At 46.9% G+C, this 19,433-nt stretch overlaps 1 protein-coding gene across 1 annotated transcript in view; it reads right to left on the bottom strand.

The window, feature by feature from the left end:
• Positions 1–19,433, bottom strand: part of GDPD5 (glycerophosphodiester phosphodiesterase domain containing 5) — a 152,324-nt gene that overhangs the window by 20,901 nt on the left and 111,990 nt on the right. Inside the window, exons 6-11 of the mRNA XM_033145979.1 lie at positions 15,963–16,061; positions 14,541–14,634; positions 11,575–11,720; positions 6,081–6,163; positions 3,909–4,059; positions 1,982–2,200 (exon numbers count right to left, since the gene is read on the bottom strand). Of these exons, the coding sequence (XP_033001870.1) occupies positions 1,982–2,200; positions 3,909–4,059; positions 6,081–6,163; positions 11,575–11,720; positions 14,541–14,634; positions 15,963–16,061 (792 nt within the window). The remainder of the gene's footprint in view (positions 1–1,981; positions 2,201–3,908; positions 4,060–6,080; positions 6,164–11,574; positions 11,721–14,540; positions 14,635–15,962; positions 16,062–19,433) is intronic.

The raw sequence follows: 19,433 nt of genomic DNA, 5'->3' as shown, positions 1-19,433 counted from the left end.
TCACCCCGTCGCGGGGATTCGAGCTGTCGACCTTCCGATCAGCAAGCCCAAGAGGCTCAGTGGTTTAGACCACGGTGCCAGGATCTCAGGACGCATGGAAATGTCACCACCCAACCCACTTTCCAAGCCAGATGCCCCCCAGCTGCCCAGATATCCCAGCTTGCAGAGATCAGGAAGAGATGTCCCACATTTAACGGACCTTCGCAAAAATGTTTGTGTCTTGAATTATATTCGCATATGCAAAAGCTGAGGAGGGACACTATAATCGATGGAGGGCTGTCGCTCAGCAGAGGGCTGAGGGGAGATGGCAGCAGGAGAAAGAAACATCTCTGGAATGATTTGACAATGGAACCAGCAACCCAGAGAGTGGGAGAGCGGGCCCTGCTTTCTTGGGGGAGGGGGGTCTTTAAGCAGAGAGAGCTTGGAAAGCCATCTCTCTTAGGTGGAGGCGGGGAACCTTCCTAGTTCTGGATTTCCAGCACCAAGCAAGGGAGGGTGGATTAGATGCCCCACGAGAGCCCGCCCCCAGCTCTGGGAGTCAGCTGCTGCTACCCGCAGCTTCCAAACGATGCCAAGCAGTCCTGGCTCACGGTAGAGAGGAATAAAAATTGTCGGCACGTTTACAGAGCTGAACAGGGTCCGGTATGATTTCAAATGGGAACCTCTACAGTTCTATGGTTCTATAAAATGCTGGGGGCTGCAGGGGGGGTTGGAGAGAGGGAGATATGGGAAACCCAACCAGATGGGTAGGGTATAACAATCATCATCATCCCATGAAAAAGTGGAAAAAATGCACACAAACATTCATGCGAGAAGTCTCCACCCCCGTCGTTCAGCCCAGATACGGAGGTCCAGCTCCAAGGGCCTTCTGGCGGTTCCCTCCCTGTGAGAAGTGAGGTTACAGGGAAGCAGGCAGAGGGCCTTCTTGGTAGTGGCGCCCACCCTGTGGAACGCCTCCCATCAGATGTCAAGGAAATAAACAACTACCTGACTTTTAGAAGACATCTGAAGTCAGCCCTGTTCTGGGAAGCTTTTAATGTTTGAAGTTTTATTGTGTTTTTTAATACAGCGGTACCTCGGGTTACATACGCTTCAGGTTACAGACGCTTCAGGTTACAAACTCTGCTAACCCAGAGATAACACTTCAGGTTAAGAACTTTGCTTCAGGATAAGAACAGAAATCGTGCTCTGGCTTCAGGAGGCCCCATTGGCTAAAGTGGTGCTTCAGGTTAAGAACAGTTTCAGGTTAAGAACGGACCTCCGGAACGAATTAAATACTTAACCAGAGGTACCACTGTATTCTGTTGGAAGCTGCCCAGAGTGGCTAGGGAGGCCTGGCCAGATGGGTGGGGTATAAGTAATAAATTATTATTATTATTGTTATTATTGTTATTATTATTATTATTATTATTTTCCTGCTTGGCAGGGGGTTGGACTAGATGGCCCTCGTGGTCTCTTCCAACTCTATGATTCTATTATTATTATTATTATTATTATTATTATTATTATTATTATTAGGAATCCTCAGCAACCAGGCCATTCCAAGGGAAGGCAAGGGAAGTCTTAATTCACCCTCAATGAAGACACCATTTTATCACCATGACTACATGCTCCCTGATTGGCTAGGATCATGCAGCCAATGAGAAGGCAAGGCACATCAAAAAGGAAGTTCACAGAATCAGGAGGGATCCGTGAGGAACATCTAGTCCACCCCCCCCATGCAATACTCTGGACGGATGCAAGCAGCAATGAGTGAGGTGCATTTTGCGGGGGATGGGGCGGGGGACAGGTTTCGGGGAACGTTTCTCGCTCATCCTCCGGAAAGCTACAGCGACAGCCCCCCCCCAAAAAAAGCTCGTTTGCGCCATGAGCCTCTTCCAAGCCCGCCTCTAGTTTCTGCTTCTCCGACCGAAGCAGAAGCCGCCACCCCCCCCCCCAAACATTATTCAGCATCTACCTACAAAAGTGACGTGGAACTCACAGCCTGCTGCGGGATGCCCGAGTCGAGGACCGTTTCCAGGGTGATGTTGATGAAAGAGCTGTAGTAAGGGTGATCCCGGGGCAAGCTCTGGAAGCTTAAGAGGACGGTGGCGTTGCCCTTGACCACCTCCAGCATCTCGGCCAGCTTGCAGACGGACTGGTTGGCGGCTTTTACAAAGTCGGAACTGGAGAGCGACTGGGCGGTCCAGAAGGGATCGTTCTGCGGGGAGGGGGAGCAAACAGAGAGACCAGCGTTCAAAGTTATCGCTTTGAAAGCCAACATTTTTCTTCTTCTTCTTCTTCTTCTTCTTTGAGGTAGCCATCTTTTAGGCTACATTCGCATGGCAGCTTTCCTGAAAGCGAGGAGCGGGAGGAGGAGAAAGAGGAGAAGGGATGAAGAGGAAACCTTCCTCCAAAACGCAAGGGCATTTTCAAGATCATTCTCTGTCTTTCAGGCTGATTAATGGGGCGCTTCGTTCTGTTCTCAAAAGCATCCATCGTGGCAGAAAGAGGCAACCAGGCTGGTTTTTTGGAAAGGCCAATTTGGGTAGCGGAGCCTCGCCCCCCTAACGCTTCAACCACCATCCATCCATTGATTGATTGATTGATTGGATAAAGAAAACAAGTAAACAAGGGCTTTATTTTCCCCTTCAATTAATCCCAGTTGCCTTTTTTTGCTGCCCAAACAGATGAAATTAAAAATGAAATTCATCTCATTTATTTGTTCCAAATTTATTCCACCCTTGCATTTTACTTATTTATTACTTCGCTTGCCAGTCATTTTTTGTGGGGATTGAGTTGCCTTTCCACTTTCCGGCTCCCTCCAGATATTTTGGACGTGGTGAGCTTGCCGGCTTCCCACAAGCATCCATTTGGGCACTGGACTAGGTGTGTGGGAATGTTGAGGGAAGTAGGAGAGGCTATAATGATTAAATACAGGTGAAATCGAAAAATCAGAATATCGTGGAAAGGTTAGTTTCTTTCAGTAATTCAACTTAAAAGGTGAAACTAATATATGAGATAGACTCATGACATGCAAAGCGAGATATGTCAAGCCTTTATTTGTTATAATTGTGATGATTATGGCGTACAGCTGACGAGAACCTCAAATTAAAAATCTCAACTTTGGGGTTTTCATCAGCTGTACGCCACAATCATCACAATTATAACAAACAAAGGCTTGACATATCTCGCTTTGCATGTCATGAGTCTATCTCATATATTAAACTCCAGTAGCTAAGGAAAACAATTGCTTACATAAATAGACTTTGCCACGATATTCTAATTTTTCGAGTTTCACCTGTATTATCCTTCCTCGCTAGTGAGTAAGCAGGCCTTTGGTCAGGGCTCAGCCTGACTCCCCTTCTCTTTTTGTTTAAGAACTAATATGACGCGGATGGCGCTGTGGATTAAACCACAGAGCCCTTTGGGCTTGCTGATCAGAAGGTCGGCGGTTCGAATCCCTGCGACGGGGTGAGCTCCCGTTGCTCGGTCCCAGCTCCTGCCAACCTAGCAGTTCGAAAGCACGTCAAAGTGAAAGTAGATAAATAGGTACCACTCCGGCGGGAAGGTAAACGGCGTTTCCGTGCGCTGCTCTGGTTCGCCAGAAGCAGCTTAGTCATGCTGGCCACATGACCCGGAAGCTGTACGCCAGCTCCCTTGGCCAGTAAAGTGAGATTAGCGCCGCAACCCCAGAGTCGGACACTACTGGACCTAATGGTCAGGGGTCCCTTTACCTTTACCTTAATGTTAAATGACATGTTGTGAGTTAGTGTCTACAGTTTGTTTGTGTTGCTTTTTTCCCTCTTGTTTATGTTTTTAAAAGTTAAAAAAAAAAAAATTGAGGGCGCCAGGTTGGAGAAGGCTGCTTGTGGTGAACTGATGCTGGAAACGCAGACCCACCCCTCCCTCCAGACTCGGCCGCACACCTTGAGGAACCATTCGCCTGCGTTCAGCATCTCCAGGTCTGTCCAGTTGAACATGGAAGCATGTGTGTAGGCCCGCTCTGGGAAGATGGCCTCCACGTCCGTCGTCCTCCGTAGCGTCTTGTCATGCATGAGGAAAGGCACCCCGTCATAGCTGTGCAACAGAAAAAGAAAAAGAGTCTCCCTTTACATTTGCAAGGCAGCGCTTGACCGATGCAGAACACCTCCACAGTTCCATGCTGGTGCATGGGATAGAATCGCAGAGCTATAAGGGACCCCCGAAGGTCATCCAGTCCAACCCCCTGCAATGAAGTAATCTCAACCCAAGCATCCATGACAGACTGCCACCCAACCTCTGCTCAAAAAACCTCCAAGGAAGGAGAGCCCAACACCTGTCGTGGGAGACCGTTCCACTTTCAGGCAGCTCTGACTCTCAGAAAGTTCCTCCTGCTGTTGAGTCGAAATCTCCTTTCTCGTAACTTGGAGCCACTGATTCGAGTTCTACCCTCTGGAGCAGGAGAAAACAAGCTGGTTCCCACTTCCATGTGGGATCAAACATCTATCACATGGGTAGGCAAACTAAAGCCCGGGGGGGGGGGGCTGGATCTGGCCCAATCGCCTTCTAAATCTGGCCCCCGAACGGTCCAGGAATCAGCATGTTTTTACATGAGTAGAATGTGTGCTTTTATTTAAAATGCATCTCTGGGTTATTTGTGGGGCATAGGAATTTGTTCTTTTTTCCCCTCCCCAAAATAAAGTCCGAACCCCCACAAGGTGTGAGGGACAGTGGACCGGCCCCCTGCTGAAAAAGTTTGCTGAGCCCTGATCTATCACATCATATTTCTTCACGGTCTCCTCTTTTCCAGGCTAAATATACCCAGCTCCTTCAACCGTTCCTCATCAGGCTTGGTTTGCAGACCCTGGATCATTTTGGTCGCCATCCTCAGCACTTGTGGGCTTTCTTCCAGGACAAATCTGCAAAAAAGGTGTCCCTGTGGGATTTCTTTCGCACCCCTATCGTTGTGTTTTGGGCCAGAGAGAGGACAACAAACTCAAACCCAGCTTGATTTCGGATTAAACCTCCCAATCGCAGACAAACAATTTGAAACAATATTTATCTAACTCTTGGTGGTGCCGTGCTGTTCTTGCTGTGAGGTTGCATGCTCTTCGCTGGCCTGTCGCTCCCCCAGTAAAAAGATACCAGTTCCCCGATTCCTCAACCAGTGTGGTGTGGTGGTTAAGAGCGGTAGACTCGTAATCTGGTGAACCGGGTTCGCTTCCCCGCTCCTCCACATGCAGCTGCTGGGTGACCTTGGGCTAGTCACACTTCTCTGAAGTCTCTCAGCCCCACTCACCTCACAGAGTGTTTGTTGTGGGGGAGGAAGGGAAAGGAGAATGTTAGCCGTTTTGAGACTCCTTCGGGTAGTGAAAAGCAGGATATCAAATCCAAACTCCTCCTCCTCCTCTTCTTCTTCGAAGACCACAACCCCAAGATCCACCGTCCTCACTTGCGATTGCCAGCAACGGGTATTCTCCCAAGCCCATATTTCCAGCACGTTTGCCCTCCCATCTCAGCAATGTCTACGCTGGCTTGCTCATCTCCCCATGGGCAGTTAATGTCCTAAGTCTGATCTCTGGCACCTCCAGTTTAAAACAACCAGGTGACGGAGAAGACTACAGTGTGGTGTAGTGGTTAAGAGCGGTAGACTCGTAATCTGGTGAACCGGGTTCGCGTCTCCGCTCCTCCACGTGCAGCTGCTGGGTGACCTTGGGCTAGTCACACTTCTCTGAAGTCTCTCAGCCCCGCTCACCTCACAGAGTGTTTGTTGCGGGGAAGGAAGGGAAAGGAGAATGTGAGCCACTTTGAGACTCCTTCGGGTAGTGATAAAGCGGGATATCAAATCCAAACCCTTCTTCTTCTTCAACCCTGTGCCTAAAAGCATCCTCACTTTCCCGCTCGGCCTGGACAAATACGGCAAACCTCTGAGCCCAGAAATGTGAAGAAGGGCAGGAAACTTGCAAAAGAAACTAGTGCGGCAAGGGATTCCTTAGCTGAGATTCCTGCTTTGCAGGGGTGGGGGTTGGACTAGATGACCCTTGGTCTCCCTTCCAATTGTACAATTCCGTGGTGCTAAGAAACCCCCTTTGCACCCGAGAGCACAGAGAGGCACTTGCCTTATGACCACATCTGCCTGCACTCCATAGAGTTTCTGCTCCACCGCTTTCTGGAAGGACATCAGAGTGTTTTCAGGTGCCGCCTGGGAAGGAGAAAAAGATGAACAAACAATATCATTTATTCATCCAAGCAAACTGCCAAACCAGACAGCGTACAAGAGATAGAGCAGTCAGTTGAAATGCCAACATCGACTATCCAAACATGTTTGAAATAGCATCGGGCGCAGAAAGGGATTGGCCTGCCAAATGAGAATCTCTAGAATATTGAGGAGCCCCGTCTGTTAATTTGAGATAATCAAAAGATGTGGCAGAGTCCGTTGGATGTCTTGCAGCTGCAGCTAGATGGGAGGCCACCAGAAGAAGAAAAAAATTAATGGAACCCTTAAGAACATGGCACAAATATTTCTTCAAAAGGACGCTTGGCCGGAATGCTTTGGGTGGCCTCCCAGACTGACACTCTTTTACGGAAGGAAATGGAAGTCTGCAAAATTAAAGTGGATTAAAGTGCTCTGTCAACTCACACAATAAACCTGCTTTTTATTTTAAATAATTAACTTTTTTGCTGTTAGAGTTACAGGTAGGTAGCCGTGTTGGTCTGCCATAGTCAAAGCAAAATAAAAAATAAAAGAATTCTTTCCAGTAGCACCTGAGAGACCAACTAAGTTTGTTCTTGGTATGAGCTTTCGTGTGCATGCACACTTCTTCAGATACTGGTTGGTCTCTAAGGTGCTACTTGAGGCATTGTATTTAGTAGATGTTAAAATAATAATAATAATAATAATAATAATAATAATAATAATAGTGAGCCTGCTAGTTATTACCCACGCGAAAAATACATCTCTGGGACAACAATGTTTCCAACTTGCTTCCCCTCACGTTAAAAGATTCAAGGGTGACATTTAACGTAGGACTTTTTTATTTTTTAAAAAATACAAAATCCGATCTAAAGGTCAAATTGGGGAAGAAGCTAAAACAGGAGCGACTTGCCTAAGCAGGAAATGAGCCTTTTAATCCACTGCAGAGGAAGAGGCTTCTACGAAAATGATAAAACGAAGGATGAGAAAGGCTTTGAACCCTGGGGGTTGTCCTTTCTGGTTTAAAGGAGCTCTTAAAAACCTCGATTCCGGAAGGAAGAGATTTGCATTGTTTAAAAGGAAGACCAAACTGTCCGTTAAATTATGGATCAGAGGGGCGGCAAGAGACTTCCCTTCCGACCCGCTGAGAAGAAGCGCGGCTACGCTGAAGAACAACTTACAAATTAACACCCATTTCAGTCCCAGAAACCGTAATTCCTCTAGAGAAAAGGGTAAAGAAGAGGAGATAAGATGGGAATTATGCGCAGCGGTAGAGAAAAGGATTTTTCTTCTTGCTCCCGTAATAGACAGCTCAGTCGGTATAGAACGCGAGGCTCTCAATCTCAAGGGTCGTGGGTTCGAGCCCCACGTTGGGCCAAGAATTCCTGCATTGCAGGGGGTTGGACTAGATGACTCTCCGGGTCCCTTCCAACTCTAGGATTATAACTCAGCGAAATCCGACAAAGCTGAAGGTTGGAAGATTCGGGACAGACCAAAGGAAGTATTATTTCCATGCGTGTGCACCAAATCCACTTTTAATTGCACATCCTAAATTTGCTAAAGAAGACTGATCACCGAAGGATTGATGCTTTTGAATTCTGGTGCTGGAGGAGACTCTTGAGAGTCCCATGGACTGCAAGAAGATCAAACTTATCCATCCTTAAAGAAATCAGCCCTGAGTGCTCACTGGAAGGGCAGATCCTGAAGTTGAGGCTCCAGTACTTTGGCCTCCTCATGAGAAGAGAAGACTCCCTGGAAAAGACCCTGATGTTGGGAAAGATGGAGGGCACAAGGAGAAGGGGACGACAGAGGATGAGATGGTTGGACAGTGTTCTCGAAGCGACTGGCATGAGTTTGGCCAAACTGCGGGAGGCAGTGAAAGATAGGCGTGCCTGGCGTGCTCTGGTCCATGGGGTCACGAAGAGTCGGACACGACTGAACGACTGAACAACAACAACAACAAATTTGCTGTTACCTGTTTGATTCATATTATTATTATTATTATTAATTGAATTTATCAAAGCTACAATCACTGTCTAGAAGCTGCCTTTCTTATCCTGGCTCTCAGCTTTGATTTTGCCTTCTCTCTGCAAAAGACATTTTGACCTAACGAATGAAGATTTCTGGATCGGGCGGGGGGGGGGGGCGATCCTATTACACCAGCTTCATGTCCCCTCGTTTATCTTTGAGCCTTTTTCATCTACCTTCAAGGTGGAAGAAAAACCTCTCTCTCCAACACACACACACACACACACACACGGACACACACACGGACACACACACACACACGGACACACACACACACACACTCTATTCTGGGGAATGAGACATCTTTAGATTTTTAATTAGGCCGTTGACTCCTTCCTGGCACAGCAACAGCTGCCAAACAAATTCCTCTTTGAGGAACATATGTTCACTTTGAGCCAAAGATCAACAAGTATTAGTGTGCGAATTAGCTGCTCTTAACAGAACGCCTTGGGCAGAGGGCATTAAAAAACGGCGAGGTTCAAATAGAAACACACTTGGCTGGGAGGAAAGATTCCAGAAGCAGGACCAGACATTTTTTTTTAAAAAAAAAATTATTTATTTTTTATTATTTTTTTAAGGCTAGGAGGTGAGATGTGTTTGAGAGAGGCTCTTCCATCACTATGTTAAAGCTGTCTAAGAGAGCCCAGGCAAACACATTTTGCTTTCCTTTGCTGAATTGCTTGAGTGATGCTGGCAAGAACGGCAGCGACTGAAAACTGAGAGTGGGGGGTAGGAATAAGCATACCGGTGTTGTACCTGGGGAAATGCTCCATCTAGCTGGGATGAGCAGTAAGGTGCGTGTAGCAAGTACAACAAAACTGCTTTAAAAAACCCCAAATGAACTGGCTTTTGCTGTTAGGAAAGTGATGCAGAAATTACGGTGAAGTATTGTCCAGTTATGGCTGGACCATAAAGAAGGCTGATCGCCGAAGAATTGATGCTTTTGAATTATGGTGCTGGAGGAGACTCTTGAGAGTCCCATGGACCGCAAAAAGATCAAACTTATCCATCCTTAAAGAAATCAGCCCTGAGTGCTCACTGAAAGGGCAGGTCCTGAAGTTGAATTGATGCTTTTGAATTATGGTGCTGGAGGAGACTCTTGAGAGTCCCATGGACTGCAAGAAGATCAAACCTATCCATTCTTAAAGAAATCAGCCCTGAGTGCTCACTGGAAGGACAGATCCTGAAGCTGAGGCTCCAGTACTTTGGCCACCTCATGAGAAGAGAAGACTCCCTAGAAAAGACCCTGATGTTGGGAAAGATGGAGGGCACGAGATGGTTGGGCAGTGTTCTTGAAGCGACTGGCATGAGTTTGGCCAAACTGCGGGAGGCAGTGGAGGATAGGGGTGCCTGGCGTGCTCTGGTCCATGGGGTCACGAAGAGTCGGACACGACTGAACAACAACAACAAAAGGGGGAAATTACGGAGAAGTAGAGGGATGAACAAATGATTAACAGGAAGATGCATTATTAAGTTCTGAATGGAGCTCTCCATTCCTCCATTGCAGGGGGTTGGTCTAGATGACTCTTGGAGTCCCTTCCGACTCCACAATTCTATGATTCTATGTTTCCATGCTGTGCTCCGAACTTCCATCATCTCTGATTGTTGACCATGCTGCCTGTAGACGATGGGAGTTGGAGTCATAAGATGAGCCCTGACGGATCGGGCCAATGGCCCATCTCGTCCTGCATCCTGTACTCATAGAGTATCACAGGATCGTATCTCTCAGTCTCCTCTTTCCCCGGCTAAACATACCCGGGTGGAACCCAGATGTCATTGAGAAGCATGCAGGCAGCACCTGAGTGTGTGAGCAATTCTGTTCTCCTGCAATTGGCATTCAGCAGCATCTCCTACGAAGGAGTGTCTCCACCCCCATCGTTCAGTCTGGACACTGAGGTCCAGCTCCGAGGGCCTTCTGGCGGTTCCCTCCTTGCAAGAAGTGAGGTTATAGGGAACCAGGCAGAGGGCCTTCTCGGTGGTGGCACCTGCCCTGTGGAACACCCTCCCACCAGATGTCAAAGAGAAAACCAACTACCAGACTTTTAAGGAGACATCTTTGTGGGACCAGCAGCTTTTTAGCTTTCAGCTATCAGCCAACAGAGGACAAAAGGACTATCTCCATCTCTCTATCTCTCTCTCTCTCTATATATATATATATATATATGTTCCCATTGTGTGTGTGGCGGACACCAATATTCTCCGTAACCACTGGACCAAAGCGCATCAAATTAGTACAAAGCGTAACATGACCATCAAGGAAGGATCTGGCAAAATAATTTTTTTAAAAAAAAAACCACACCTGTCATGCCTAAAATATAGAATAAAGGCAAAAAAATGGCGCGCCTATTATACCTCACCAGCAAAAGGAATGAAGACAGCAACAGCATCCAATAGAAATGCAGATGGCCCGTCGACATCATCAGACCTGGCCAGAGCAACAATGCCTGTGCCCTCACCTAAAATGGCCGCCGCAGCTTCGCATGCTCCGAGAAAAGAAAAAAAACATGGAGCATGAGGCATGCCTGAGAGGTCGCACTGAGTAAGACCAACTCTGAGGTGATTGTTTCGCTGGGGTGCGTGATTTTGGGACTGGGTAATTTTGGGACTGGGGTGGGGGAGAATGCTCTTTAAGGTCGCCAGTGCCTTCATCTAAAATGGTCGCCGCAGCTTTGCATGCCTGGTGTTTATACATGAGTAGAATGTGTTCTTTTATGTAATGGGAATTGGTGTGTTTTCACATGAGTAGAATGTGTTCTTTTATGTAAAATGCATCTCTGGGTTATTTGTGGGGCATAGGAATTAGTTCATTTCCCCCCCGCCAAAAAAATATAGTCCGGCCCACCACATGGTCTGAGAGACAGTGGACCGGCCCAAGGCTGAAAAAGGTTGCTGACCCCTGCTCTAAAGGGACAGGGAAGAATGAAAACAGGAGCTTCCAGAATACTCTCAGGGTCAGGAGAATTTTAAAAAATCCCACAGCAACGCGTGGCTGGGCCAGCTAGTAGGGAATAGATTCCACATGTATATACAGTACTTCTGTAACTAAGTCTGCCTCCAGGGATCCAAGTGTGAACTGATGATGATGTGAGTAAACTTCTTTTATTGACTTTAAATAAGATTGCCGTGTGCTTATTCTTTTAAGAGGGAAATAAGGGATCTTACCAGGAATCTATATTGAGAAGCTTACACAAGCCTGCAACAAGCTACACGCTGTGCACTTAAAGGGGAATGTTAAAACTCTGTGAAGATATCAAACTTGCAGGCTCAAGTTAGGAAGGATATTAATAAACAATATATCCTCTCCTGCCTCCCTGAACATTCCCACAAACAGGACTAATGATGACCGGGGGGGGGAGAGTCATAAGATGGGGCACCTAAGATGGGGCACCTACCATTGGCGCTCCCCGGTGTCCAATAATGGCAGGCTTGGGCCCAAGGTCCTTCTTCTCCATTATACAAGGTGAATAGACCGTGAGGGGGATGAGGTACAGGGAAAGGACCACCGCAAAGTAGGCTCCAAACGTCAGCAACTGGGAGGCTGCAGAAAGAGGCAAACAGGAGAGAGAGAGAGAGAGAGAGAGACGGTGAATCAGCAAAGTCAGAACACAGGGATCCAGGAGAAGAATCATAGAATCCCAGAGTTGGAAGAGACCACAAGGGCCATCCAGTCCAACCCCCTGCCAAGCAGGAAACACCATCAAAGCATTCCTGACAGATGGCTGTCAAGCCTCTGCTTAAAGACCTCCAAAGAAGGAGACTCCACCACACTCCTTGGCAGCAAATTCCACTGTCCAACAGCTCTTACTGTCAGGAAGTTCTTCCTAATGTTTAGGTGGAATCTTCTTTCTTGTAGTTTGAATCCATTGCCCCGTGTCCGCTTCTCTGGAGCAGCAGAGAACAACCTTTCTCCCTCCTCTATATGACATCATTTTATATATTTGAACATGGCTATCATATCACCCCTTAACCTTCTCTTCTCCAGGCTAAACATACCCAGCTCCCTAAGCCGTTCCTCATAAGGCATCGTTTCCAGGCCTTTGACCATTTTGGTTGCCCTCCTCTGGACACGCAAATGCAAAACGGATTAATCCGTTCCAGACTTTTAAAAACAACCCCTAAAACAACAATTTAACATGAATTTTACTATCTAATGAGACCATTGATCCATAAAAATCAAAGCAATGAACAATGTACTGCAGTCACACAATCAATCAATCAATCAGTAGCTGAACTGGGTTCTTCCACAGCCACAAAAAACCCCGAAAAGAGCCGAAAAAAACAAAAACAGAAGGGTGGCACTCAAATCAGAGCTCGTTCGGCTTCTGAAAAAAAGTTTGCAAACCGAAATAGTTACTTCCGGGTTTGCAGTGTTTGGGTTCCAAGTTGTTTGAGTACCAAGGCGTTTGAGAACCAAGGTGCCACTGTACAACCAACACAGTCCAAAACGTCTGTTGCATGTCTGTACCCTGATGCTGTGCCTATGCAGAACAAACACTTTCCCAGCTCCACAAGAACCAGAAACTCTTCGCCGACTCTTCCACCCACTTGGCTTATTTTCCTTAGTTGCTATTTTGTTAGTGCTGTTAATATTGTTTTATAGATTATAAGCGCCGTACTGATTTGTTCAACATATAACATGAATTTTGCTGCGGCTGCGATGTTTGGAGTATTTCCGTTAATAACGTTCTACAAATTGTAGTGGTTTTATTGGTGGTTTGTTAATTATTTTATACGACTTCTGCTGCATGCCACAGAATCGCAGAATTGTAGAGCTGGAAGGGACCGTGAGGGTCATTTAATCCAACCTCCAGGAATTTTTAGCCCACCGTGGAACTCGAACCCATGACCCTGAAATCAAGAGTCTTATGCTCTACTAACTGAGCTGTCTGTTCTGGGATTTCTGATGTTCTGTTAGTGTTATTTATTGTTTGTAAGCTGCTTTGAGATGCATTTGAATGAAAAGCAGCATAGGAATAGAATCAATCAAATCGCTCTCTCATTCTCTCAGAAGAGTATCACTCACGCATCCCTTTCAGGGAATTGACTTGTCAAAAATCATTAATGCAGACTCCAAGGTTCAGCCTCCCTCCATGCCAGGACCTTTGGAAGTCAGATCTCTGAGTGGAAGGCAGACAATTCTCATCCCTAAAGCACACACAGGTAAATGCAGGTGTAAGGTAAAGGTAAAGGGACCCCTGACCGTCAGGTCCAGTCGTGTCCAACTCTGGGGTTGTGGCGCTCATCTCGCTTTACTGGCCAAGGGAGCCGGCGTACAGCTTCCGGGTCATGTGGCCAGCATGACAAAGCCGTTTCTGGTGAACTAGAGCAGCACACGGAGACGCTATTACCTTCCCGCCGGAGTGGTACCTATTTATCTACTTGCACTTTGATGTGCTTTCGAACTGCTAGGTTGGCAGGAGCTGGGACCCAGCAACAGGAGCCCACCCCGTCGCGGGGATTCGAACTGCCGACCATTCTGTCTCAGTGCTAACCACGGTGTAGCCACTTCTCCAATAAAGAGCACTATGAACTATGCTTAGCATTAACCAGGATTCACCAGAGTTCAAGTCCCAAGTTAAGCCCCACTCCATCCTGTTTCAGTGCTAACCATGGTACAGCCAATGCCTGCGGTAAGGAAAACAGTAAACTATGGTCAGCTTTAACCAGGGTTCGTCAACCAGGGTTCAAGCCTCAAGTTAAGGCCCACCCCATCCCATCAATGCTAACCATGGTGAAGTTCATGCCTGTAGGAAGGAGAACAGTAAACTGTGGTTAGCTTTAACCAGGATTCACCAACCAAGGTTCAAGCCCCAAGTTAAGGCCCACCCCATCCCATCAATGCTAACCATGGTGAAGTTCATGCCTGTAGGAAGGAGAACAGTAAACTGTGGTTAGCTTTAACCAGGGTTCACCAACCAGGATTCAAACCCTGGGTTAAGCCCCACCCCATCCCATCAATGCTAACCATGGTGAAGTTCATGCTTGCAGGAAGGAGAACAGTGAACCGTGGTTAGCTTTAACCAGGATTCGCCAACCAGGGTTCAAGCCCCAAGTTAAGGCCCACCCCATCACATCAATGCTAACCATGGTGAAGTTCATGCCTGCAGGAAGGAGAACAGTGAACCGTGGTTAGCTTTAACCAGGATTCGCCAACCAGGGTTCAAGCCCCAAGTTAAGGCACACCCCATCACATCAATGCTAACCATGGTGAAGTTCATGCCTGCAGGAAGGAGAACAGTGAACCGTGGTTAGCTTTAACCAGGATTCGCCAACCAGGGTTCAAACCCTGGGTTCAGCCCCCTCCACACAGTCCCAGATTTTGCCCTCAGTGACGAGAAAGAAACAAGCAACTACTCACTGGCTCTTTCGGCTCTTGCAAACTGCCCAGACACCAACCAAGACAGGGCCGTGACAGCCGCAAGGGCTCCTATGTGCAGAAAAGGCGCTGTTGCCTAGGAAAAAGACAGCAGGGAACAGTGAAGTACGGAAATACGTTTGCTATATAGCCAAAGAAAGCAGGAGGAAGAGTCAGGCAGGAATCATAATGCGAATTAGCTGCGGTTCCTGCAATGAAGGGGGTTGGACTAGATGACCCAAGGGGTCCCTTCAAGCTACATACAATGCAGTTGTGTGTACAGGGCCTCTGTTGCTCAACCACAGGAATGTCACAAAAAAGTCATCTAATTATATCAGGCTCCCCTAACGAGCTGTTTTGGACTGCGAGTCCCATTGATGATGGGAGTTGTAGTCCAAAACAGTTGGAGGGCCACCCACTTGGGGAAGCCTAAAACAGATTATTCAAGACTCCTGGGAAACTGAGGAGACCTTCCTTCAAGAATCTCAAGCAGAAGGTGCAGCGGAACCGGTTTCCACCAAATGGAAAGAGGTGGAAAATGACAGAGAAGCAGATTTCAATAGAAACTTCCTAGCGGGTAACTACGGAACAGCCTGCTGCAGGAGGCGGTTGGCTATCAATCAGTGGGGGGATTTCAGCAGACGCTTGGAGGCTATTTGCCCGGGCTGCTGCAACTGCATCCTCCCAAGTCCCTTCTAACTTTGATTCGACATCTCTGAAGGATCTGTTGCACTAAGTCTGCCTTCGTCCAATCAGGCTGGGGTTGGTCTAGATGACCCATCGGGTTCCCTTCCAACTCTACAATGCTATTAGGCCATTACATGGCTCGAGGACACGTCTCTGGCCAGGCCAATGCACTGGAGCACAGAGCAGCACCAACGAAGGCCAGTGGCCCAGGAAAGTCCGGAGCAGTGCCAGATTTACGTATAAGCTATAGTTTAGGGCCCCACTCTCTTGGGCCCCCCCCCCAAAAAAAAAATTAAAGGGAAAAAAACAAACTGGATGCACATTTCCAAAATATAAGATAAAAAATAAAATAAAATAAAACCTACACACAGCAACAGTGTTTTGTGTTATGTAGGCTCCTATGATGTAAGCCATGGGCCCCGCCTGCTCCCTAAAATATCACTGGTTTGCTCCTTTCTATATATAGGGTGCCTACATTCTGAACGGACTGGTTGCATGACAACATGTGCAAATGGCCTTAGATACCAATGAGGTCCACAAATTACCATGCAGCATATATTCAACACAAAAAAACAGCGACCATTTGTTGTTGACAAAGGACAGCTGGACATATAAAGGGCCCCATTACCTTCAGTAGCTTAGGACCTCATCAAACTTAAATCCGGCCCTGGTCCGGAGGGTTATTTAGGGAGGGCAGAGGAGCCATGCTGGGCCCCTGCACTTTGCTGTGACACTTACCTGCAAGGATATGGCGACCATACTCCACTCATCATCCCATAGCTGGGCTACAGAGCACATGGTGACGAAGGTCGTTATTAAGGTGGTAATCAACCCAATCTGCAAGGCAAGAAAGAGGTTTCATTATATTTCTTTCCTTGGCTCTAATCAAAGCTCACAAAAATCGTAACCGGCTGATAAAGTAGTCTCAATTTTGCATCATTTTTACATATAAACAGATATAATATAGAACTAGAACATAATTATACATAGGTACAGACATTCAATCGAAAATTCTATGACGAGGAAGAAGAAGAGTTTGGATTTGATATCCCGCTTTATCACTACCCGAAGGAGTCTCAAAGCGGCGCACATTCTCCTTTTCCTTTCCTCCCCCACAACAAACACTCTGTGAGGTGAGTGGGGCAGAGAGACTTCAGAGAAGTGTGACTAGCCCGAGGTCACCCAGCAGCTGCATGTGGAGGAGCGGAGACGCGAACCCGGTTCCCCAGATTACGAGTCCACCGCTTTTAACCACTACACCACACTGGCTCATCAAATGTCAATACGTATCACGAGATCCACATAGCACAGATAAAGGTTGCAAGGCACACAAAAAGTTAAGCGTAAATGTGATTAATATAGTCTTGCCAGTCTGCAACATGAGAGTTTATCTGTCCTACGTGGATCTTGTGATGCGTATTGACATCTGATGTCATAGAATTTTCGGTTGAATGTCTGTACCTATGTATAATTATGTTCTAGTTCTATATTACATCTGTAAAAATGATGCAAAATTGAGACTACTTTATCAGCCGGTTACCATTTTTGTGTGGTTGGCATAGCGTTGTTCGTGACCTTGTTTTTTTTTTTTAGAGTTATTCACTAATCAAAGCTCAGGCACTCTTTGTATCTGAGAAAGGAGTCGAGCCAGTGTGGAAGAAGAAGAAGAGTTTGGATTTGATATCCCGCTTTATCACTACCCGAAGGAGTCTCAAAGCGGCTCACATTCTCCTTTCCCTTCCTCCCCACAACAAACACTCTGTGAGGTGAGTGGGGCTGAGAGACTTCAGAGGAGTGTGACTAGCCCAAGGTCACCCAGCAGCTGCATGTGGAGGAGCGGAGACGCGAACCCGGTTCACCAGATTACGAGTCTACCTCTCTTAACCACTACACCACACTGGCTGTCACTGGAAGGCCAGCCCGCCCTCAACTTCACAAACACCTGCTTTTGACAATTAAACCATAGCTTCAAAGTAAACTGAGGGGTTGGACTGGATGACCCTCAGGTCCCTTCCAACTCTACAAATAGAATGTTTCTAACTAAGCGAGCAGAGACGCAATCCTGTTTCAAGGTTGAAGCAGAAAGCCCCCTGTTTCGCTGGGTTTTTCTCCTGTGCAGGCAAGAGGAGGAGAAACAGGCTGGCGGGGTGGTCTCCCCCCCCCCTTTTTCATTTTCTTAAAAAGGGATTTAGATTAATCCCCCAGAACTGACCGATTTATAGGGGCTCAAAAGGAACTTGAATGGCGAAGCACTAATAACGCATTTCACTGTGACGGGCGTAACCTAGTGAGTTCCACTTTGCCCCCCCCCACTCGCCCCACATCACTCCTAAGACTGAAAGGCAGCAGTAGTAGTAGCTGGGCTGTTCCTTTATCTCATCTACCGCTGCGACCCGGGTTCCTATTGTGAAGCCATCGTGGTTTCATTCGGAGAGGCATGAATCGGAAGCAGGAAAGAATGAGCAAGACTGGGCCAGGGCAGCGAAGGGACAAAGTAAGACCAGAGGCAGCAGAAGGCTTTGTAGCAGGGGCGTAGCAAGGGGGGGAGCCCCGGGTTCCATAATGGAGGGGGTGACAAATTATCAAGGAACATTTATTTATTTTTTGAAAAAAACTTTTTTGAAAAAAAAAAATTTTTTAAATGCCTGCTCCGAAGGTCTTATCTTACAATACTAGGGATTATATAGCGATATATGAAATTTCATGCATAGCGGTTAATATCTTGACCCTCCTCCACCAAAATAGCTGTTCACTTGGCTGTTTTCCTATGTCGTGAAGGCTGAAATTTCAGTTCAGTGGAGCACTTACTGTTCCCAACCCTAACCCTGTGGAAAGCTATCTAATTAGACTTTGATTTGATTTTGAGATGTTTTTAGGAGGTAATTTAATTATTGTTTGGTTTTATACCAATGTTATGTATCTGATGTTAGCCACCCTGAGCCCGACTTCGGCCGGGGAGGGGGGGATATAAATAAAAAAATTTTATTATTATTACTTGTTATCATTCCTTTGTAAGAAAATATGAAATAGCGTAAAACCATTTTTGCAGGGGGGGGGGAAATCAATGGAGGGGGGTGACAAGAAATTTTCCGCACCGGGTACCACCTGACCTTCCCATGCCTGGAGGTGCAAGGTTGACAAAAAAAATTTGCCCCCGGGTACCAATTTACCTTGCTACGCCCCTGCTTTGTAGGATTCAGATTTCTCCTGTGAAACTAACAGGATGTGTGCGAAAAAGTGACTGGGGGGTTTGCTGAGTTTTGCGCACCCAACTTTCCTCCACCTAAGAGTCACAGAGCACTTTTAAGCCCCGCCCCGTGCTCCAACACAGCAACCCTCACAGCTGTTATAAGAAAAAGTGATCCCTTTCCCGTATGGGGTATTCCGGAGCCCGTATAGAGTCCTTAAGTGGTTTCCCTATCAGTAGGAGAAATTAACAGAGGCCAACCAGAGTATATTGAGAAGCAAAGCGGCTAGTAAGCCTAATCTTTATTCAAAGAACTGTTGCAACAGGGCCCCCACTCACCACTCGCAGGAGGGAGGAGAGAACCCAGAACAATGGTGTGCAAGCCCTTATATGGATTCTTGAAATTGCCCACCTTGTAGCCCAAGGCCACCCCCCAAAACATCATCACAGAATCACAGGAGGAGACCTGTCTGCCAGGATACCCGACAATGGTCACTGATTTCATTACCTGGGCAGCCTTGGCCATTCTTTTGTGATGGGAAATACTTTGGTTCCTGAGTCCAGGTCGCAGGCTTACCCCTATTCCTACACAAATACGTCGTTAAGACAGGATTTCTAAGCAAAAGGGCAATGGGGAGGCTTTCCCTATTTCCCTCCCTTACTGCAGAGGAATATTTGAGCTCACTGGGAGAGTCAAAATGGCTTGCTCTCCCATACTATTTCAGACACATGGTTCATATATTTAGATATGTGTGAATTTATGAGGCTACGTGCATGACGGGCAGGAGTCAGATATAGTTGGTTCAGTTCCAGTGCCTAAGCCAATACCACTCACATCTGTAGCCAATAAAGTTATGGCCTTATTTAATTTGATTTTGAGATGATCACTGCAGTGATCCATGATCACTGCAGATGGTGACAGCAGTCACGAAATTAGAAGACACCTGCTTCTTGGGAGAAAAGCAATGACAAACCTAGACAGCATCTTAAAAAGCAAAGACATCACATTGCCAACAAAGATC

This window comes from Lacerta agilis, chromosome 4 (genome assembly GCF_009819535.1).
Source record: "Lacerta agilis isolate rLacAgi1 chromosome 4, rLacAgi1.pri, whole genome shotgun sequence".
Taxonomy (NCBI): Eukaryota; Metazoa; Chordata; class Lepidosauria; order Squamata; family Lacertidae; genus Lacerta; species Lacerta agilis.
Note: the sequence above shows the minus strand (reverse complement) of the source record. Positions and strands in the feature narration are given on the sequence as shown.